Source organism: Leopardus geoffroyi, chromosome E1, assembly GCF_018350155.1.
Source record: "Leopardus geoffroyi isolate Oge1 chromosome E1, O.geoffroyi_Oge1_pat1.0, whole genome shotgun sequence".
Lineage (NCBI taxonomy): Eukaryota > Metazoa > Chordata > Mammalia > Carnivora > Felidae > Leopardus > Leopardus geoffroyi.
The window spans coordinates 10194119-10217905 of record NC_059330.1 but is presented as its reverse complement, the minus strand read 5'-3'; the positions used below and the strand labels follow the sequence as shown (position 1 = coordinate 10217905).

The 23787-nt window shown below is 42.8% G+C and overlaps 1 protein-coding gene across 4 annotated transcripts in view; it reads right to left on the bottom strand.

Moving 5' to 3' along the window:
• The window catches only part of ULK2 (unc-51 like autophagy activating kinase 2), an 86261-nt gene that overhangs the window by 6163 nt on the left and 56311 nt on the right, over nucleotides 1-23787 (bottom strand). The window contains exons 15-24 of one of the 4 annotated variants that reach the window (XM_045487529.1): nucleotides 23271-23408; nucleotides 19649-19794; nucleotides 17642-17722; nucleotides 15277-15563; nucleotides 13721-13908; nucleotides 13216-13319; nucleotides 5074-5223; nucleotides 3542-3750; nucleotides 1343-1533; nucleotides 527-645 (exon numbers count right to left, since the gene is read on the bottom strand). In XM_045487529.1, the coding sequence (XP_045343485.1) occupies nucleotides 527-645; nucleotides 1343-1533; nucleotides 3542-3750; nucleotides 5074-5223; nucleotides 13216-13319; nucleotides 13721-13908; nucleotides 15277-15563; nucleotides 17642-17722; nucleotides 19649-19794; nucleotides 23271-23408 (1613 nt within the window). The remainder of the gene's footprint in view (nucleotides 1-526; nucleotides 646-1342; nucleotides 1534-3541; nucleotides 3751-5073; nucleotides 5224-13215; nucleotides 13320-13720; nucleotides 13909-15276; nucleotides 15564-17641; nucleotides 17723-19648; nucleotides 19795-23270; nucleotides 23409-23787) is intronic. The other 3 variants (XM_045487532.1, XM_045487530.1, XM_045487531.1) reach the window with 3 other exon arrangements.

Sequence of the window (23787 nt, the reverse complement as noted above, 5' to 3'; positions counted from 1 at the left end):
TTCTTTCATGTGTTCTCTCTCAGTTCAGAAAAGCACTTCCAACTGTTCCCTGTATGAATTAAATGGCAAGAACAAAAAACAGAAAGATCAGAATCTTTGCCCAGTTAAGAATATTTAAATGTTTTTTGAAAATTATTATCTATTTATTTTGAGAGAGAGAGAGAGGGAGGGGTGGGGGGAGGGGGGAGAGAGAGAGAGGGAGAGGGAGAGAGGGAGAGAGGGAGGGGTGGGGGGAGGAGAGAGAGAGAGAGGGAGAGAGGGAGAGGGGGAGAGGGGGAGGGGGGGAGAGGGGGAGGGGGGGGAGAATCCCAAGCAGACTCTGAGCTGTCAGCACAGAGCCTGACTTGGGGCTCGATCCCATAAACCATGACATCATGACCTGAGCTGAAATCATGAGTCTGATGCTCAACCGACTGAGCCACCCAGGCACCCCTACGAATATTTACCAACACAGGGATTCCTCATCACAAACTCTCAGTGCAAAGGGGAAAGGAGCAGCTCGAGGACCATCACGCCCCACCCATACCTTGTTTCACGGCCGTGGATGGGCTCAGCTTCCCGGACTTGACCTGGGCTTTGGCGAGATGCAGCGATGCGGCTAGAAGCTGTGCTGCCTTCATGTACAACACCAGCTGCTCCACCCGCCTGTGCCCAGAAGACAGCAGAGTGTTATCCTGGGACCCACATGTCAGACTCAGCTCTCTACTCATCAGGTCACCATTAAAACAGCATTTCTAAAGGAGTATCATTCTCCTGGATATATTTTATTTATTTTTAAAAAAAAAAATTTTTTTTTTCAACGTTTATTTATTTTTGGGACAGAGAGAGACAGAGCATGAACAGGGGAGGGGCAGAGAGAGAGGGAGACACAGAATCGGAAACAGGCTCCAGGCTCTGAGCCATCAGCCCAGAGCCTGATGCGGGGCTCGAACTCCCGGACCGCGAGATCGTGACCTGGCTGAAGTCGGACGCTTAACCGACTGCGCCACCCAGGCGCCCCTTTCCTGGATATATTTTAATGCACAAGTAACTCTGGAAGGAAGAAGTTCATGAAAAAGATGTGTGCTTTGAATACAACAGGTCTACTCAAAGAAAAATCAGTATGCTCCCTTTATCACCAAATACCTTTGACACTGTAAGATACAAAGAGAAGGCAACGCTAGGGTTACGGAATCTTCAAGTCTTGGCTCATACAGTGAGATCTCGCACAACGGAACAACTCGGGGCTCCCTTGAAGCCCTGAGATGGGATGTGATCTCGGCGTGCGACAAGGTCTCCATCTCAGACGTGAATTTACAGAAAGCATGGAGGATCTGGAAGTGAATGGCTGGGGAGCACCTACCCCCAGTCTTTGCTTAGTTGGCTGATCTGGTCCACGACCACGCTCTCCTGGATCTGGTACAAGGAGACGGCGGATGAGACAGCGGACGCGCACAGCTCCGGGTCTCCTCCCCGCGCGGCTGTCAGGTCCAGCACGCACTCGGTGAACATCAGCATCACACTGAGGTGGCGTAAGGCGTCTGTGTGTTCTCGCTGTGGCAAAGCCAATTTGTCTTAGAAACTTTCAGTGAAGAGGAGGCGTGTACTCTTTCCTGTATATAAGCCATGGCCGGCGCTAATGTTTTTCTATACTTATGAATATCAGAATGAGCAAAACAGACGAAGATTTTTAAATTCCAGAAGACTAGTAAGAAAATAAACACAGGTGAAACCAAATGTGGGTATGCGCATGTGTTTGTGTGTATGTATGAGACAAGCCCCAAAATTAAGTGTCAAAGGAATGAGGTCACTGTGTTTTACCAGAAAAAAAAAAACAAAGACAAGCACAACCCCAAAACTAAACAATTAAATCAACGTACTTGAGACAAAAACATGACCAAATAAGCATCAGGATTTTAAGTATATTCTTTACACTAAACCACCTTTCTTGCTAGTTTAGTAAATTCTACTGACTTAGAGTTCCAGAGATGTTTTATTTTTAATCTCTGGTGAGTTTTCAGTTCACAGTGACTCCTGATACCAAAGCTCTAAATTTCTGTGAGCTGTTCACTTAAAGAGGGGAGTACAGACATAATAGCATGCTTTAAAAAACGAGCATTCTAAAAGTAATGTGGGTTTTTGTTTTTTGTTTTTTGTTTTGAGAGGGCCCAAGTGAACCAGGGGCAGAGAGGGAGGGAGGGAGAGGGAGGGAGAGGGAGGGAGAGGGAGGGAGAGGGAGAGGAAGAGGGAGAGGGAGAGAGAGGGAGAGAGAGAGAGAGAGAGAATCCCATGAGGGGCAGAAAGAGAGAGAAAATGAGAGAGAGAGAGAAGGAAAGGGAGAGAAGTGAGGCTCACCCAAAGCAAGGCTCGTGCTCACCCAATGCAGGGCTTGAACTCACAAACCCTGAGATCATGACTTTAGCCAAGGCTGAGCAACCCAGGCACCCTAAATTAATGTTGTTTTGAGATGCGCTTTTAGCTATAAATGTTTTTTGAAAGCTCAAATAAGACTAAGCTTCTCATTCTCCTTCTATGAGATGAAAAAAGGAGAATCATTTTCCTAGAAAAAGGAGAATAAACCAATTAACTTTTGAAAGTCTCTCTGCTCTCTGACAGCATATTGGACTGCACATTCCAATACACTGGAAAATGTATTAGAACACAATTTGTGTCTAATTTGATGGAAACTGAAAAAACTCTGAAAACTGCTTTCCCAATCTTAGGACTGGATTGTACATATTTTCAAAATCACGACTACAACTACTACAAAATCACTACTAAATTTTGCATGCAACATTTTATAACTTTTATGTGAAATATTTAATTCTCATTCATGCAAAATAAAAACGTTAGTTGGAGGTCCGGCATGGAGAGAGAATTTGTTCTCTGTTGGCCTGGAGAACTGATCATTTTAATTTGAAATGCTAGCTAAATCAGCATGGTAATCGGGACTGAGGACACAGTGTAGGCCACTGGGTGCTGTCCTGGAGTCGAGTCTGAGGAACTGAACTGGCACAGCCTTTGGAGTCGCAAAATTAACTTCTGTCGTTCTGAACGTGTGTTCAGCGTGCTTCAGATTAGGCTGCGTTTTTCCCTGTGGAACTGGCTCCACCGAGGGAGGGTGAGGGTCTACAAATGTGAGCATTTGCTTGGCAGGTTTATTTCTCAGTGCGACTAATCTGGCATTATGCTTTATTATTTCATAAGCCTAAGTGTATTGCTTTTATCTTATGAAGAAAAGCAAGCGGTGAGAATAAAAAGTTACGGTTTCAGGACAAAGACTGTGCTTTACAAATCCCATAACTAGCAAATAAACTTTAGATTAAAAAAAAAACCTCCATGTGTCACTTCCTCTCAACCAATGCTTGTTCTGGATGAGTGTCACTGTTAACATTACTCTAAAAACACATCAGCAATGTTTTTCAAGGAGAAAAGGACAAGGTGAGTTAAAGAGAAGAAAAAAGCTTCAGAACTTTTGTGTATTCTGCCCTTTCCTCATTGCTAGAACCTTCTTCCGTGCTCTCGACATTACAGCGACACGCCACAGGGGTCTCTTCTCTACCTCCATCAGTGTCTCCTCTGGCAGTTCAGGGGCTTCAAAGGTGATGAGCCCCTCTAGGCTGGGGGGTGAAGCACCATAAGGCATGTATCTCAGGCCGGGAGCCGCCTCCGCTCCCGGAGGGGAGGACCCCGAGCACGGCCCTGGCGGGGAGCCCACGCATGCGCGGCCGCTGGCGGAGCACAGGGAGCCTCCGGAGCCGCTGGAGCTCGCTGCAAGAGAACAGGACATGCGGCGCAGGGCCCGCAGTGAGCGCCTGCGCCCACCATCCAAGGAACAAAGGAAATGTTAAAAGAAAAGGCACCGACCCCCTGGGTTTTAGTTTTCCAAGTTCCCCTCCGTTCTTCTTTTATACGTACATTCCACAGACATCATCATGGCTCGTTTTAAACTAATTTGCGACATGCACATCTCTCCCTGTTGCTCCGTGGTCTTTACTGCAACATGCGGTCGGTGCAGAGCAGTTCACTAAATTTTTATAGCTAACGATTATCGGAAGATTTGTACCATTTCTGGTTTTTGTATCACAAATAACACTATAATGGAATCCAAAGCGTTTCCTTCCTCTGAAAGGCTCGTTTGTGATCAATACTCCGAAGTGCTGGTGTAAACAGCAATGGGATTTCCACAGAGCAAATGTGACCCCCGCTTTTACAGCCTTGGGGACACCGGCCTCACGGCCTCCTACGGTAGTAGCTGTGAGGCAGCGCACCGATCCCGCCAACCTTCAGCAACGCTGGGCGTCAGTCTTTTAGTGTTGGCTTAGTTAACAGGTAAAAAACGTTACTTTCTGAAAATTGTATTTTATTATTACTTAATACTTCTAATAATCCGAAGAACAAGATCGTTGGCTCTACCTCCTCTCTCGTTATCTGTTTACAATCCTTTGCTTACGAATCTACTGACATCGTGATCGGTCACTTACTCAGTGTAAGAGAACTCAGAGAACCCACGGTCCAATATAGAAGATGATGTCAAATGAGAACCCATTTCAAGTCCAATCTAAGTGCTTTCTTCATTTAGGGTATTAACGACCTACGTGTAGAGTATGGAGGATGATAAAACCAATCTATTGACCTATCTCAATGCAGACAGGATTCAGTGCAAAGACTGGGGCCCAAGGTACAAAAAAGGTAAGACTCAGGTTTCTAAAAGGACAAAGCAAAGACAAACAACCATCTACCATTTCAAAAAATGTACTAAACGTACAAACTTAAGCCTTTAATATGAGCTAAGAAGCACCATATAGGCATAGCTGCTTCATCATGGAGAAGTCGCTCTTCGATTGTATCGCTATAATATCGCATGTTGTAAATATACAGTACTTTTATTTTATCAAGTTTCCCCCTCCCACAAATAAGGTCCCATTCATACCTTACAACCCTTTAAGGTAAAGACAATGATGATCTCCATGTCATTGGTAAAGAAACTGAAGTCCAGAGAGGTCAAGGGACTTGCTCAGTCACACCATTAAGCCATCAACAGAACACTGTGCTCCCAACACTAGCCAAAATCATAATAAGACGATGCTTCACCTGAGGTTGTTCTCGTTCGAAGGACCATATGGGTACAAGTGGGGGCCGTGGCACTGTGTGGAGGAGATCCTACAGTGAACAGGACAGCCCTGGAACTTGCTGCTGTTCCTATGGGAGGTGCCAGTACCACACCACAAGCTCCTGCGGGGGCTACGGTGAAAAGGTCACAAGATGTTACATCGTTTTGATAGTGTTTCTTTTGGGGGCTGGGATTATAGGGAGACCTGTACTTTTATATCAGGGTTTTTTTTTTTTTCCAATAAGCATTTATTACTCTTAAAATCAGAAATGCAACGTAGGTCTCCACTAATAGTGTTTTATAGTAATTTCTTCACAGCTGTGAATCTTCTTTACCCCAAAGCCTTGGATGCAGAGTCACTTCCGTGAACTTCCAGAGTATGTGACCTGCAGTCATGCCTGTTGAGGGTCATTTGAAAAAGTGGAAACCAAGTACTTAGAATAAAAATGTGAGGTAAAGCTGAAGGAAGAACAGGAGTCTCCACAGAGTAAGAGCTTGAAAAGAGAGAGAGAGAAGAGTCGAAGCACACGCCTTGGAACCGCAGCCGTGTGTCTGTCAGGGGGTGTGAGGTGGGTCCAATGTCGGAGGGGCCTGATGGGCTTAGCGTGGGCTAAAGGAAGATGAGGAGAAAAGTCCCTCTCCACCAAACTAAGGCGAATGAACAGAAGTCGTCCAAAGCTTTTTCACATCCAAGCATCTCGAAAACATTACATTTCTGAGGTCACAGGATGGAGGCAAATCACAAATTTAAAAGTAGAAACACTGAACCAGACACAGAAAAAAATTGCCATCAGTGTCCCGTGATCCACAACAGAGCATGACAAACTTGAAGCATCTAATTAACAGAACAGAGAGTTCATGAAAATCTTCTAGGGAGTAAGGGAACAGTAAGTGGGAATCAATTAAATAGCACCTATTGTCACACAAGATGTACGAAACGACACAGATACTCTCTTTCTGTAACATTGTTATGATGTTATTTTATTGGGTATACATGTATTTAAAGATAATCATGGGTATATTTTAAGGGCCAATGATCCTATTGTTTCTTAAGGGCTTATGTTTTTATTTTCAGAAAATTTCATGATTAGAGAAATGTGCAATTTCAAATGCTGACAATAAAGTTCATGTGGAAGATGGAAAAGAAAAAGAGAATAAAAATAATCAAATATGCATTTTCTGCCTAAATATTGTTTAAGGAGAAAAACCTGGTTTCACAATCACAAACTCGGACTGAAATCAGAACATATATTCATGTAGAACTTACACAACCTATAAATTTAAATCTATTTGTGAAGGAGAACGAGACATAATATGCTCTTTCAAAAAAGCTATTTTCAAAAACGGTCCCAACAACCAGTGACTGACTTTTGGCAGACAGCACATAGAGCAATCACTCCCAGAAGGGGCAGTGTGTGAGGGGCATCGCAGACCTGCTCCTCGGTGACACGACCGTAACTGGTGGAAATTACTTCTCCAAAAACAACCACTTAAAGCAGCTGCAAAATGTCCTGAGGGCATGCAGGAAATGAAACATTTATTCAAGAATATCTACCACATCTCGGTAAGAACCCGTGTCTCCACCCAGCCCCCACTCCGAGGGTGGAATCGGGGCGCGTAGATGAAATGCTAGAGCTTTACTGCCCTCACCTCAGTTCACTTGTCGAGCAGAGGTCTCGGGCCTGTAGAGAGAGGCAAGCCAAAAAGACCAGAGGCTTCCGGCCCACCCAGCACCCAGGTCACAAAGCAAGGGAGTCACTCTGAAAGAAATGGGCCAGCATCCTCACACCCAGCTCTAGAGAAGGGTGCCCAGGATTTTCCACGGTGGTGGAGACACGGAACGAAGAATTCTGAAATCCTCCCCAAGGAAATGGACTTTATTTGAAACAGATCACGAGAAAGTTCTCTGAGTGCACTGTCAAAAACAATGAAGATTTTGGTGATAAACAAATCAGGAGGCTGCTGGCTCCATGAGAGCAACAAGCTGCCAAACAGACCATCTAGAAGGTTAATAGAACCAGGGAGAGAAACAGCTAAGAAGAGCCCTCCTGTGGTCAGAACGAGGCTGAAAGAAGACTGGCTTCAAAGACTACTTCTGCAAAAGGGCCAGCATTTAATCAGACAAGACCGGAACAATTCACACCCAACACAATTTGTCAAAAATAGAGCCCTCGGAGGGCAAGCCGCAGGGCCCACCAGTTGGCTGTGGTACCGACAGAGGGAGAGCCTGAGAGACCAAAGAAAGAGTGGAACAGAGCCCTGTCAAAGCCACCGTCATCCCAGGGCAAGTGTACACATGGCCAAAGCTTGCTCTCTGAAGACCGACACCAGAGGGTTCACACTACCAGGCCTACAGATTTCACGGGAAGAGTCCAGACAAGACTAAACACATTAAGCCCAAAACAACAAGCCAAAGGGTAAGGGACTGGAGGAGTCAGAATTCAGAACTGCTACAGAACTATTATATAAAATGTCTGGTTTTCAAAAATAAAAATGTGATATGTGCAAATAAACAGTAAAGAGTGACCACACATAGGGCGCCTGGGAAGCTCAGTCGGTTGGGCGTCCGACTTTGGCTCAGGTCATGATCTTTGTGGGTTTGAGCCCCACGTTGGACTCTATGCTGACAGCTCGGAGCCTGGAGCCTGCTTCGGGTTCTGTCTCCCTCTCCCTCTCTCTCTCTGTCCCTCCCCCACTTGTACTCTTTCTGTCTCTCAAAAATAAACAAACATTAAGAAACAATTTTTTTAAAAAAGGAGTGACCACACACATGAAGAAAAACAAACAGAAACTGCCCTTGAGAGGGCTCAAATGTCAAAATTAGCCGACTTCAAAGGAGCACTTTTAAACATCTTCAAATAACTAAAGGAAACCATACTTTAAAAAGTAAAGGAAAACTTTACACTTGTCAGAATGGCTAAAATAAAAAAAAAAAATGCAAGAAATAACAAGTGTTGGTGAGGACGTGGAGAAAAAGGCACCCTCATGCACTGCTGGTGGAAATGTCAACTGGTGCAGCCACTGTGGAAAACAGTATGAAGATTCCTCAAAAAATTAAAAATAGAATTACCCTATGGTCCAATAATTCCACTCCTAGGTATTTTCCCAAGCAAAATGAAAACACTCATTCAAAAAGATTTATGTGGGCCACCTGGGTGGCTTAGTTGAGTGTCCAACTTTGGCTCAGGTCATGACCTCACAGTTCGTGGGATGGAGCCCCACATGGGGCTTTGTGCTGAACGTGCGGAAACTGCTTCAGATTCTCTGTCTCCCTCTCTCTCTGCCCCTCCCCTGTCCATGCTCACTCTCTCTCTCAAAGATAAATAAATATTTAAAAAAATTTTTTCAAACCAAAAAGATATATGCACCCCTGTGTTTATTGTAGCATTATTTATAATAGCAAAGATATGGAAGCAACATAAGTGTCCATCAACAGATGGCTAGATAAAGAAAATGGTGTGTGTGTGTGTGCGTGTGTGTGTGTGTGTGTGTGTGTGTGTGTGTGTGTGTTATCTATACAGTGGAATGCTATGCATCCACAAAAAAGGATTGGCATCTTGCCATCTGTGACAACATGGATGTACCTGGAGGGTATTTTGCCTAAATGAAACAAGTCAGACAGAGAAAGACAACACCAAATGATTTTATTCATATGTGGAACCCGAAAAACAAAACGAATAAACAAAAAGGAAGAATCAGACCTACAAATACAAAGAACAAACTGATGGTTGCCAGAGGGGAAGGGTAGGGGGAAAGGCAAAATGGGTGAAGGGGAAAGGGAGATACAGGCTTCCAGTTATGGAATGAGTAAGTCATGGGAATAAAAGGTACAGCATAAGGAAGAGAGTCAATGATATTGTAATAGCATTTATGGTGACCGATGGTAGTTACACTTATGGTGACCAGAGCATAATGTATAGAGATGTTGAATTGCTATGTTGTACATCCAAAACTAATGTAACATTGTATGTCAACTATACTCAAGAAAAAAAATGTTTTTGAGAGAGAGCATGTGCAAGCTGGGGAGGGGCAGAGGATGACAGAGATTGAGAATCTTAAGCAGGCTCCATACCCAGCACAGGGCCCAATGCAGGGCTTGATCTCATGACTGTGAGATCATGACCTGAGCCAAAATCAAGAGTCGGATGCTTAACCAACTGAGCCACACACGCCCCAAGAAAAAAAATTTAAAGTATGACATTAATGTCTCCTCAAATAAAGAATAGGAATACAAAGAGAAATTATTAAGAAAAACCCCCAATGCAAATTCAGGAGTTAAAAAGAATAAATGAAATTAAAAATTCACTACAGGGGTTCAACAGCAGATCTGAATTGGCAGAAGAAAAAAATCCATGAGCTTGAAGATAAACCTACAGAGACTGTGCAATCTGAAGCATCAGGAGAAAAGAGAAAAGAATCTCAAAGAGCTATGAGACACCATTATGGGTACCTATGCATAATGTGTATTATATGCATGATGGAAGCACCAGGAGGAGAGGAGAGACAAAAAAAAAAAAAAAAAAAAAAAATCCAAGTAAATAGTGGCTGAAAATTTCTCAGGTTTGAAGAAAAACATTAATCTGTATATCCAAGAAGCTCAACAGACTCAAAGTAAGATAAAGTCAAAGAAATCCACACCCAGATACATCAGAGTAAAACAGCAAAAACTGAAGATGAGGAGACAACTTTGGGAGCAGCAAGAGAAAAATGACCTGTCACATACAGGGGTTTCATTCAATCTATAGATCAATTGGGGAGTTAACAATAGTAAGTCTTCTGATCTATAAACATGGGTTTCTTTCCATATTTAGGTCTTCTTTAATTTATTTTATCAGTGCTTTGTAACTTTCAGAATAAAAGTTTTATCCTTTTATTAAATTTATTTCTAAGTATTTAAAAAAATTTTTTTTTTTTTTTTTTGCATTTATTTATTTTTGAGAAACAGAGTGAGACAAAGTGTGAGCAGGGGAGGGGCAGAGAGTGAAGGAGACACAGAATCCGAAGCAGGCTCCAGGCTCTGAGCAAGCAGTCAGCACAGAGCCTGATGCAGGGCTCGAACTCACCAACTGTGAGATTGTGACCTGAGCTGAAGTCGGACTCTCAACCAACTGAGCCACCCAGGCGCCCCCTAAGTGTTTTATTTCTGATGGTATCTTACATAGAATTGTTTTTTTAATGTCATTTTCAGATTGTTTCTTGCCAGTGTCTAAGAAATACAGTGGATTTTTGGATATTGATCTTATACCCTGTCATGCTACCGAATTTATTTATTAGTTCAAATAGTTTTTTAGTGGATTACTTGGGATTTTCTATATACAGGATCACGCCATCTGTGAATAGAGGACATTTTATTTCTTCCTTTCCAAGCTGGGTGTTTTGTTTGTTTGTTGTATTGTTGTAGTCATTTTTGCCAAGTTGCCCTGGCAAAAGCCACTGATGCGATGTAAAATGGAAGTGATGACAGCAAATATCTTTGTCTTGTTCCTGATCTTGGGGGAAAAGCATTCAATCTTTCACCATTAAGTATGATGTTAGTTGTGGGTTTATCAGGTGAGTAAACTCACTTCTATTCCTAGCATATTGAGTGTTATGTATTACCTTAATTGATTTTCATATGTTAAAGCATGTGAATCAAGGGAAAAATTTCATCTTAGCAGGTGATGCTAATACTCATATTGGAAACTCAAGGACCCAGAATAACCAAAACAATCTTGGAAAAGAACAAAGGGGGAGGACTCACATTTCCTTGGTTACTATAAAGCTATAGTAATCAAGGCAGTATGGTACCCGCATAATAACAGACATATAGATTGATATAATAGAATTAAGAGTCCAGAAATAAATGCATTTATAGTCAATAGATTTTTTACAAGGCTGGCAAAACAATTCAATGGAAGAGAGAATAATGTTTTCAATAAATAGTGCAGGAACCACTGAATATCCACACACAAAAGAATGAAGTTGGACTCCTACATCACATCAACCACAAGAAATAGGTCAAAGCAAATCACAGATCTAAATGTAAGAGCTAAGATATAAAACTCTTAGGAGAAAATATATAGTTAGCCAAGGGTCGGATGTTATTTAAGGAAGGGTATCTAGGGAAACTCAAAAACAACAGAGAAAAGTTTAGCCTGACACCTACAGGTACAGGAAACACTAAGCATAGCCTAACTCCTAGCCAGAAAAACGAAAAACCTCGTACTATTTAACTCAATTCCTTTTATCCAATATATCATGTCAGGCTTTCACACACAAAAAAATTAAAAGAGAAGCTAAAAGGTAAAACTAGTTTGATGAGACAGGGTAACCATCAGAACCAGACTCACAAATAGCAGATTGGAATTATCAGATTAGAAGTTTAAAATAACTGTGATTAATATGCTAAGGACTCTAATGGAAAAAGCAAACAACATGTAAGAATAGATGGATAATATAAGCAGAGAGATGGAAACTCTACAAAAGAATCAAAAGGACACATTATACATCAAAATCATCAAAACAGAAATGAATAATGCATTTGATGAGCTCATCAGTAGATGGACATGGCTGAGGAGAGAATCAGTTAGCTTAAAGATATGTCAACACGAACTTCCAAAATTGGAAAGCAAATACAAAGAAGAATGAACACAAAACCAAAAACAGAATATTCAAGAACTGTAGGACAACTACAAAAGTATAACATATACATGATGGGAATATCAGAGGGGAAGAAAAAGGGAAAGGAATAGAAGAAATATATGAAGTAGTAATGACAGACCAAACCACAGATCCCAGGAAGCTCAGAGAACACCAAGATGAGTACCAAAAAAATTACACCTAGACCTATCATATTCAAACTATAGAGAATCAAGACAAAGCAAAAAATCTTGAAAGAAGCCAAAGAAAAAACACCTCACCTATAGAGGAACAAGGGTAAGAATTACATCGGACTTCTCTTCAGAAACCATGCAAGCAAGAAAAGAGTGGAGCATTCTCTTTGGATTAGAACCATGTTCAATCAGATATCTGATGATCCAGATATTTCCTTCTTTGGAAATATTTCCTTCTCCTAATGGGAGAGTCAATAAAAAAATTCTAGAGAAAACCAGAACAAAGAGATTACAACAGTGATTCTCAAATTTAAGTGTATATAATAATCACGTGGGGAGCTCATTAAAAATACAGAATCCTAGAATCCATTCCCAGAAAATGTGATTAAAAAGTCTGGGTTATGGTCTGCAACCTGCCCTTTGTTTTTATTTTTTTGACAAGCAGTCCAAGTAATCTAGAGGTGAGTCTGTGGACACAACAGTCCCTGAAACAACTATGAAAAGGCCAGGGGATCTCAGTGACCTACGTTTTTTATAGGATCTACTCACAGTAGAAGAAATGCTCAAGAGCATATGTGTATTTAAGCTCACTTTGGCCAGTATTATCCTACCAACATAACCCAATCTTGGGCCAGAATTCCTTCTAACTCCTAGCTGTTGATCATCAAGATACCTAACGAGCCCCTATCTTGTTGTGCTGAGAAAGAAGATGAAATGACAGGAGTGGGTGAAGAAATCTGGGTCAGTAGGTTCATGAAGAGTCAACAGAAGCAGACAGGTGAAATCATTACTTTCTCTTGCCCTCCCACACAGCCAAAGATGGCCATGTTCTAATGCCTGGAAACCATAAGTAGGCTACGTTAAATGGCAAAGGGTAATTAAAGTTGCAGATAGAACCGAAATTGCTAATCGGCTGGCCTTAGAATAAAGGGATTATCCTGGATTATCCAGTGGGTCCAATGTAATCACAAGCATCCTTTAAAGGTAGAATAGGGAGACAGAAGGTCAGAGTCTAGACTGGTTCCCCACAATGGGAAGGGATCCAAGCAAGGACTGAGGGCAGTCTCTAGATGCTGGAAAAGGCAAGGACATGCATTCTCCCCTAGAGCCTCCGGAAGAAATGCAGCCTTGTCAACACACTGATTTTAGCCCAGTAAGACCCACTGCAGACCTCTGACCTCCAGAAATGTACGATAACACATTTATGTTGTTTTAAGCTACACGCTTGTGGTAATCTGTGGCAGCAATTATAGGAAACCAACGCATGCACTCACAAATTACCTGCCTAAAAAGAAACCACATTTGTCTTACCTATATCCATTGGTCGTTCTGTATTTAAGCTGTCTGTGCTGCCCTGATGTCCACCTAAAGGTATCTTTACTTGTTGATCTGATAATTTCCCAGTACTGACAGACCTAAAAAGAAGAATGGCGTTAATAACGGAGAAGTATACTTTAAAAATCCAGACATTTAAATAATAAGGGGGATTTAAGCCAAGCCACAAAAGGGTTAACGGGAAGTCAGAGAAGAAGGAGACAAAAAATAGATACCAAACAATTCAAGGCAGAGATGAACTTCAATAACTGAAATAAACAAAAAGCAGAGATAGAACATTCAGGAAATTCAGTGAGAGCTCTGTATTCACAGTTGCAGGAAGCACCTGTAGGTTTTCAGAGATTCTAAGGGTACACAGTTCATATTATTAACCGTGTGGCATAAACCAGCTACTAAACCAATTTGGTCTGGTTGTCTTTATACCAGAAATATATGTACCATTACAGTTTTCATATCAAAGGCTGGAAGGAAATGCTTTTACCTGCCAAACACTGCCTTGTTCTGCTGCTCAGACTTCTGCCTCTCACTTCCTTGTACTAAGAGACAATGAGAGCATTCCCGTGGGTCACTCCCATCTTTAGACTGCCCTTCAGAAGGCCCATGACGAGTAACCAAGGCTAGCAGGTTGGAAGACGCTTGTGTTTTAGGTATTTTGAAAGGAGCTGTGGTCTGAGGAAGAAACATGTGGAAGCGAGTTACTACCATGCGGGCAGCATTCAGAGGTGTCAGGCTGCGTGGTGCGGCGCTCAGAAGCACAAGTCAGACCCAGGTTCACACACTGGCTCTTCCACTCCTGGACAGTTGGTTCATACCCTGTAGCCTCAATTTCCTTTCTCTGGGATTAAGTAGGATCATGTGTATAAAGCATTCAGGAAGTAAAGTGGCTTTAGACTGTGCCTAAACTAAGACTGTGCCTGGCACCCAGCAAGTGTTCATTAAATTGTAGCTGTTTTCACCACGAATCTTTTCCCTAGTGTACAAGAGTCTCCCTATCCGTGGTTTCGTTTCCCGTGGTCAACCTTGGTCTGGAATAGATGATCCTCCTTCTGAGGTATCATCAGAAGGTCAGCAGTAGCCTAACACTGCATCATAACACCTATATCACTGACCTCACTTCATGTCAACACACAGGCATTTTATCATCTCACATCATCACATCCCACTGTAGTGACCACAGTATGGTATTCTGAGAGAGAGAGAGAGAGAGAGAGAGAGAGAGAGAGAGAGATCACATTCATATAACTCTTATTGCAGCATATGTAACTGTTCTCTTTTGTTATTAACTATTATTAATCTCTTATTGTGCCTAATTTATAAATTTAACTTTATCGTAAGTATGTGTACATAAGAAAAAAACAGTACATATAGGGTTCAGTGCTATCTGTGGTTTCAGCTGTCCACTGAGGGTCTTGGAACATATCCCCTGGGGGTAAGGACTACTGTACTTAACTATACTATACACTAGCTCATGACCTACTGTCAAGAGTTCAGCTGGGCTACTCCACAGTATTGCTGCCTCTGCATTCAATTTGTGTGGCCATATGGCCTGCAGGACCTTAAATGACCTTGAGCCCCTCATGTAAGCTTGTGGCCTAGACAGCGGTTTGCACAGTCACAAGGAAATGTAAGTTCTGGATAGGACTCCTCCGATAGCCCTGGTCGTCAAAAGTCTCCCCCAGGCTTTCCCCTTATATGTCCCATAGATAAGACTCCTGTGGAGCTTACCAGAATCTCATTCTTTTGGTTTTAATTGACCAATTTAGCCCAGGAACCCCAAAGAACTCAATCCATGAACGCTAATAAAGGCATGTGCCCCAGGTCCTGTCTCTCTCCGTCTGCACCTGCCTTGACGTCCCCGTGTGGCCTCTCGAGGCATGCCAGGTACGTCTGCCAAGACAGAGGAATGGAATTCTCTGTTTCAGTTTCTCTTGTGGTCTACTGCTGAACCTTGGCTCAACATCCGGCACTCGATGCTCCATTTAACAAACGCTAATTTAACAAAGTCCTAACACTGACAAAAGAGTTTAACAAACATACCTTAGTAGGAGAGCCAATGATTGTTGGTAAAGGAGTTTTAAAGAGCCAGTCTGAACTCCGAGGAGAGGACCCCATGTGCTTGGTGGGAGAGGTTCCAAGGCCACCAGGCCGACTGGGCTGAGGTGAGTAGCTGTACCCAACCCCAGCGTGGGATGGGCACACAGGGTCCGAGTGCTGCTTTCTGAGTTTCTGCTTGTTCTGGTAGATGTCAGTGAGGGTAGGGGCGCTCTGCAATCTAGCACCCAACAGGAGAGACTGTGGTGACTGGGCCTGTGGCACTGGAGAACCTGCCAAGAACGCAGCCAATGTTCACCCAAAGTGTGGGGCAAAACTTAACGGTTAAGAAGACAATTCTTAAAGTGAGAACTCTAACAAATGTCATATTTTTCAGGAGCTATTTAAAAAACTGTTTATTTGGCAAGAGACTATTTTCAAGCATCTTTTACAAAACAGTAACAAGCCCACAGTCATTGGGATTCTCAGGAGATAGAAGCTGATGATGGGTATGTTGGCTGTTTTTATCAGCAGCTAGCAAATAACTCAGATTAATGTATAGTCTGATTAGCACAAAAGAGAACTATATCATAAACTGTTAAAGTTAATGAAACTACAAAAACCTATATTGAACAAAATGATTCCTGCTCTTTATATGAATATATACTTTGGGGATACCAATGTAATTATTCTCTTTTCTCACGTAGAAGCTAAAAGAAACTTTTCAAAGCAACCCAGAATAACCCTTTAGATATGGAGAGAGATATATATAAAATTAGATAATACAGTTTTCTAGGATTTTATTTTACTTGTCTAAAAATAACAAGCTAATTCATTTTTTTATGGATAATTCATTTTTTATCAGTTTCATGAGTGAAATTCACTTATAACCTAAAGAGTCCATATTCTCTACAAAGAAAACACTTGTCAGGGCGCCTGGGTGGCGCAGTCGGTTAAGCGTCCGACTTCAGCTCAGGTCACGATCTCGCGGTCCGTGAGTTCGAGCCCCGCGTCGGGCTCTGGGCTGATGGCTCAGAGCCTGGAGCCTGTTTCCGATCCTGTGTCTCCCTCTCTCTCTGCCCCTCCCCCGTTCATGCTCTGTCTCTCTCTGTCCCAAAAATAAATAAACGTTGAAAAAAAAATTAAAAAAAAAAAAAGAAAACACTTGTCCACAGATTCTTGCCTCTTAAGGGCACACCATATCAAGAGCACACCATATCAATAGGATCTTTTTGGGGTTTTCTTTGAGAGAGCGAGCACACACATATGAGCATGAGCAGGGGAGGGGCAGAGAGAGAGAAGAGAGAGAATGTCAAGCAGGCTCCAGGCTGTCAGAATAGAGCCTGATGTGGGGGCTTGATCCCACGAGATCATGACCTGAGCTGAAATCAAGAGTCAGATGCTCAAGCCACTGAGCCGCCCAGGTGCCCCAAAATAGGGTTTTGATATGGTAAGCAGTTGGCAGCAGCAAGAGAATTCCCCACACAAACCTTGTTGTGGCCAATTTAAGGTCTACTACGTAAGCCTGGAGCTTCAGTTACAAATTCTTTGGAGCTTCTTGCAAGCCACACTACCACCAATAATGCTGAGGATCTATAAATCTCCTTGGTGACCCATAACCGTCATCTTCTCAAAAAGAAATCAGAGCTTTTGCTGCTACTGCCCACTCCTAGCTTACTCTCTTCCTAAATCTGGGATTTTATCTTTCAGAACTGGGCACTGCCGTGCGTATGTGTGTGTGTATATGCACGTATACGTACCCATGTGTAAGTATGTACACATATATACACTCAAGTAAATAAAATTAACAGCAAAGTGTTATGATTTGGAGAAAGTTACCTAAGACTTATTTTTAGGGAAACACAAAATATGAAAAACTAAGAGTGATATTCTAAGTACCACAGGATTCCTTTAATTGGCCAACTCTTCAAATGCACATACAATAAAATTTGACTTACAAAAGTGTGATTTACACACATCTTTTCAGGCATATACATATTATATAATAAAGCAAATAAACATCTCTATTTCCTGTTTATCTCAGGTAGCTCTTATCTAGAATAGTAGTAATCAAAACAATGAAATTTCATTTTCTAGATTGATTTTCATGATCTTTGTGACAATGACCAAAATTTAGCTCAGTTACTTAACTTCCAAGACTTAGTTTCATAAAAGAATCATCTACCCAAAGAGAAATACTTTGTAGATTGGATGATACACTAAAACATATGAGACCAAGATTCTAAACAGTAGGATAACAGATAAAATATTTCACGCCGGTTCTATATTCTTTTGATAAGACTAGAGAAACATAATACAAATCCACTTACAACAGGATTAAAATTATTAGTACACCAAATATATTTCCTACCTGATGAGTTTCTACTCCTGGATTCATGACCCTGAGGATGCCCACAGCAGCACTGACTAAATTGCTCAGGAATGGTACCAACTATGAACGGGGAAATGGGGAAAAGGAGAAATGATTCAAAACCAACGAAGGACGGAAACAGGTAACACATGCACAAATTGCACAGTACATCATAGTTCACAAAATTTGATTAGGCAGAGATTTATTTCTGCTGACGCTTACTGAGCGACCCATGTGCTGGGTGCTGGGCACGCTACCATATACTCTGCCTTGAAACAAGATCACCAGGAAAGGAAGCCACGTAAACAAATTAAAGCCTGTTAACAGGTAGGTCACTTAAGACAGAGAAGTACCAAGAGCTTGCAGTGTTTGAGGCGGGTAGAGCCGCAGGGGGCACAGCTGACTCACAGCCCAGCTGCTGTCCCTCTGCACCCACCCCATCCCTGAGGCTCCTGACAAGGCCAGTTCCCCAGGGCTGCTCCCAGACAACGACCACCGCATGTGGGCGAGGCACTACTAATTCAGGTCATTCCAGCAGGTCGGGGAACCTGGACAATGCAGTGTTTGGGGATGCCCCTTGGGCCTGGCTAAAAGGTTCCGAGAGCTCACGCTAGTCAAGACGCCCCCGCCCACGCCTCCTAGCTTCCTCTCCCCCTCCCAGGAGTCAGACCTGCAAGGTGATCTGAAGGGGCTCCCCCAGATTCCTGCTGCCCCCCGACCCCAGATCCATCCCAGGTGTCTCCCGAGTCACTGTGGCACGTCCCTGCAGCTACCTTCTCTGCATCCACCTCTGAGAACCCAAACTAACAGGAGGAAGCGCTGAGAAGGCCCAGGGAGTTTAAGCAGGCAGGAGACATGGGTCTATGAAAACAAAAAGGCACTGACCCAGTAGCTCGGCGGGCAGGCGACGCTTAGGTCCCGAGGAAGGGCCTTCTCCTTGAGTGCAAGCATAAGGCTTGGACCTTGTCTCCGGAGGCCCTGAAGTGCCCCAAGCGCTGCTGAGGGGGTGAAGGAGGGCCAGGATTTTGTTCGGGGCAGATTTTTCAGCTAAGAAACAGCCTCAAAACCATTGCAGGTGAGGTGGAGAAATAAATTTTCAAAAACATTATCATTATGGTTTTGTGTTTTTTTGAATCAGGGCTCCTGGCACCACTTCCATCCTTCTCACCCCGCTGCCTCCTGAAATTTCCTCACGTGCCCTCACTCTTACTCCAGCAGTTTTGCCTGAGGGTGGGGCCCTCTTCTTTACAAGTAAGAAATACATAAATACATTCATATACCTTGCGGGGGCGGGGGGGGGGGCAAGTTTGGGATCTGCACCACGAGGCCTTAAGACCTGCTGCCCGGGCCCTCTCTGCACCCCCTGCCCCTCCCCACCACACCGGTGAGGTCTCTCACGCTCTCTGCCACCTCAGCGGCTTCGGCCTCTCTTGCTTATATCCTGAAGTTGGAGCACTTTCTCTCTCGATTCCACCGGAACTGTGGTTTAAGGTTCGTTTTCTGGTTTGTTGCTGCTGCCGCGTCCCTGCTTGTTCTAGCATCCCCCTTGCCCTGCGCACGGTTTCCACGAGAGGCGGGAAGATCTGTGACGAAGCCGCTACCATCTTCCTCCCAGGGCTGGGAGTCCTCTGGAGAACACGAGCCAGCACGCAAGGCACACTATTGTCTTCTACTGCTCGTAAATCAGAGTGCTAAGTGGGTAGGCGTTTCACGCACTTTCCTCTAGGGTTTCCGATGTTGTGTGTTTACAGCCCAAGCCCAATGGAGAGACTTTTTATCCGTAAGATTCATTTATTGTTACATTTCCAGTAGCGGTCCTAACAAATTTACACAGAGATGCCCAGGCGGGGGCCAGGTATAGGGTGGAGCTGGGGGAAGGATACGGCTCCCCATCAGCTGAGAGTCACTGTCGTCACAAGCCACCGTCACAACTGACATAAAGAGCGTCGCGTCAGATTTGTCACAGCCAATAAAAAAAGTTGAAAACAACAGCTTTGCTCTCCTTACCCAAAGGGGAAGGTGAATAAGGTCTGGAAGACCCAGTGGAGAGTCTCCGTCCAACTGTCTGCACCGTGTCTGCGGGTGCCGGGGAGCAGGATCCCAGCCGGAGGAAGCCCATAGGGCTGGTGTTAGACCTTCGTACCGCTGCAGATCTGAAAAGAAAAATAAAATTGTTCCCTCTCTGGCAGGTTCTAGGACTCTATTTCTGTCTTTTTTTTTTTTTTCTTTCTAAAACTTCCTGACAATCTGCCATGGAATAGAATTTTCTTTTTTAAAACTTTATTTTTTTGAGAGAGACAGAGACAGAGCAAGTGGAGGAGGGGCAGAGAGAGAGAGTCCCAAGCAGCTTCCACGCCGTCAGCACAGAGCCCAACGTGGGGCTCGGACTCATGAAACCGTGAGATCATGACCTGAGCCGGAACCAAGAGTCAGATGCTTAACTAACTGAGCTACCCAGAATTTTTAAAAATATATGGTATGGTCACATGGAACAAATGTAAAATGTATAAAATTACATGGCATGAAGTCTCCCTCCCATCCTGTACCCTGTCTGCCTGATTCTCAACATTTCCTCAATCCTACTCCAAAGGTTACCATTATTTCCAGTTTCTAACATATCCTTCCAGAATTCCTTAATTTACACACAAGCAAACAGACTGAAAATAAAATCTTACTTCCATCTTGATTTAACTATTTTCAATTTTTTTTTGGTTTGAGGTTCCCTTTATACTCCTAAAAATTACTGAATGTCCCAGAGTTTTTGTTCATGCAACTTATACCTATTGATATTTACTGTATGAGAAGTTAAAACTGAAAAAAATTTTGTAACTAGTAATTCATTAAAAGTAACAAACTTATTACATGTAACATAAGGTTATGAAAATTAATTATATCTTCCAAATAAAATACATTCATGAGAAGCATGGCATTGTTTTACATTTTTTCAGATCTCTTATGTCTGGCTCAATAGAAGACAGTTGGATTCTCATAGTGGTTTTTGCATTCAATCTTTTATGTAACACAGTACATATGGGGGGATGTACATGAAGAAAATACAGCCTTATACAGCCTTCCTCCTCAAAAAAAGGAGGAATATTTTGGTAGCCTTTTTTTTTTTTTTTTTCAACGTTTATTTATTTTTGGGACAGAGAGAGACAGAGCATGAACGGGGGAGGGGCAGAGAGAGAGGGAGACACAGAATCGGAAGCAGGCTCCAGGCTCTGAGCCATCAGCCCAGAGCCCGACGCGGGGCTCGAACTCACGGACCGCGAGATCGTGACCTGGCTGAAGTCGGACGCTTAACCGACTGCGCCACCCAGGCGCCCCTTGGTAGCCTTTTCAAATAATTGTGATGCTCATCTTTGATACTATACCAAAACTCAGCAAATGGACATTTAAAAAAGATTAGCTGCAATGTAGAATCTGAAACTACTTCAATGAAATCTTGTACTCCATTACATTAGACTCTAATCTTTTGCAAAGTCCCTTGTACTTGGACTGGATCTTGCTCTTTTGAGCCCGACACAGAGCTCGGACTCACGAACCACGAGATCATGACCTGAGCCAAAGTTGGACGCTCAACCAACTAAGCCACCCAGGAGCCCCTGGACTGGGTATTTTATCTATGCATGGTTTTTAAACATTCGGTCACTTGAAAAATGTTGGTTGATATTCCAAATGTCGACCACATCACAGGGTATCAAAAAGTCACATTCATACCAAAATATCACCAGAAACCTTAACAGAAGTGGCTGTCAAGGCATAGCAGAAGCTGTCAAGATCACAGCAGTGAATCAAGAGTTTTCAAAAACTCTAATTTTTGCTCGAGAGCTCACATTTCACGTTACTTATTTTCTGGGTGGTGGCAGACTTGGCTCATGAGCCGCCAGACGCCCACAGCTGGAGTTTGTCAGTTGCTCTTTCACGAAAACATGGCGCTCCGTGAAAAAGGGGCTATGGTTCAGCTTGCAACTGAATCACACGAGAGCTTCTCCTTAAGACAACTCCTCCAATCTGCAGCAACAGTGCTTTATGCCCACATGCCACTCGAGGTGGTGATTTCCAAAGAGAAATAATAACTTTGGAGGCTTCATTAAAGACATTCCTTGGTACCACAGTGCGGGTGGCAAAATATACAAAAACTCACAGTGTGGTTGGGTGCCACCACCGTGATGCATTTTAAGGCACCAGCAATTTGCACGTCATTGCTTTTGCACTATCAGTGCATGTCCACACAGTGAGAGAAAACAAACGATGTCCCAGTATCATTATGAAAACAGGTTTGACCTCATGGACCTTCTGGAAGGGAGCCACACATGAACCACACTTTGAAAACCACTGCTAATCCTGTTATCACTTTGCTTTTTTCATTTTATAAAATACCTTGGAAATGTTTCTACCTTAGTGCACAGAGAGCTTCCTTCCTCTTTTTATGGAAGGTGCTCTGTTGTCACAGGTGGACCTTACAGCAGTCACTTACTGGTGGGAACTTGGTTTACTTCTCATCCTTTGCTATTGTAACAATTAACGACCTGGGTATATGTAATTTCATACACAGGCAAGGACTGTATATCCATAGAATAAATTGCCAGAAGTTAGAGTGCTGGGTTCAAAAGATACATCCGTTAATAATCTTCACAGATACTGCCAAAATGCTCTTCGTAGAAGTTTTCTCAGTTTACATCCTATGAATCTTCTTCCATTCACTGAGCTCTACATTAGGTGGGCCCTTTTAACCTAAAATCTTGTGTTCTCCAATCCTAGAAAACTTTCTCTTGATTATTTCCTGGAAATTTTCTTCTTCACCATTTTACTTGTTCTTTCTGGAATGCCTACATTAATTAACACTTGAAGATTTTTTCTTTTTTTTTTTTTGTTTTTAAGTAAGCTCCATGCCCAGTGTGGAGCCCAGTGTGGAGCCCAGTGTGGGGCTTGAACTCATGACCCTGAGATCAAGATCTGAACTGAGATAAGAGACAGACATCTGGGGTGCCTGGGTGGCTCAGTTGGTTGAGCATACGACTTTGGCTCAGGTCATGATCTGGTGGCTCCTGAGTCCGAGCCCTGCATCAGGCTCACCACTGTCAGCACAGAGCCCACTTCAGAGCCTCTGTCTCTCTCTCTCTGCACCACCAGGCTCACGCTTGCCCTCTCTCAAAAATAAACAAACATTAAAAAAAGGAGAGAGAGAAAGAGACATTTAAGCAACTGAGCCACCAAGGCACCCCTGAAGAATATATTTTATTCATAGTTGCCACCTTCTTTATTTGATTCACCTATTTCAGATACGGCCTCAACTTTGTCTTCCAACATTTATTTTTATCTATTTCAGTTATATTTTATAACATCCAAGAGGTCTTTTTGATTTTGATTATTTTCAAAAACATTTTGTACCAATTTATGGATGCAGTCTCTTTCCTATTTCTAAGGATACAATTTTTTTTTTTTTTAAAGATTTTAATTTTAAGTAATCTTGACACCCAACGTGGGGCTTGAACTTACAACCCCCGGATCAAGAGTCGCATGCTCCACCAGTTGAGCCGGCCAGGTGCCCCGGAAAGTAACAGATCTTTGAATAATAACAACACATTTTTTAAAAGAAAAGGAAGAAAAGAGAACGCTAGCTTACCTTGGAGAACCGTGCAGATTTGTGCCAGAGCTGGCAGTAGATGTAAGATTCTGCTCTATGCGCTGATAATTCCTTATCTGAGTAGGGACCGGAATTGGTGCTGTCTCACTGTGAGGGGACACAGTAGGCTGGCACTGCCTGCAACCGTAATTTATTGAAAAAGGCAAGAAATCCAAGTAAGCCTGTTTTTCTTTCATTTGACACATTGGTGATATTTAGAGAAGATTCTAGAAGGGGCCAAACTATCGCTTCTACGTGAATAAAAAATGATCATCTCAAGAAATAAGGCACAGAAAATCACATTAGTCATTTAAAAGACTCTCCGGACATTCAGATGCTTATTGAGGATGAAGAATTCTAACAAAAACTGGAAAAACATTCCTCTACGACAATAGGAAAAGTCCGTAGGTTGGCAGAACTCAGTTTCATCTGCTCACATTCTGCTATTCATTATTATGTGAGAGAAAAAAAAATATTTCTAGGAAAATATGCTGGGTAAAAGGACAGGAAGTTCATG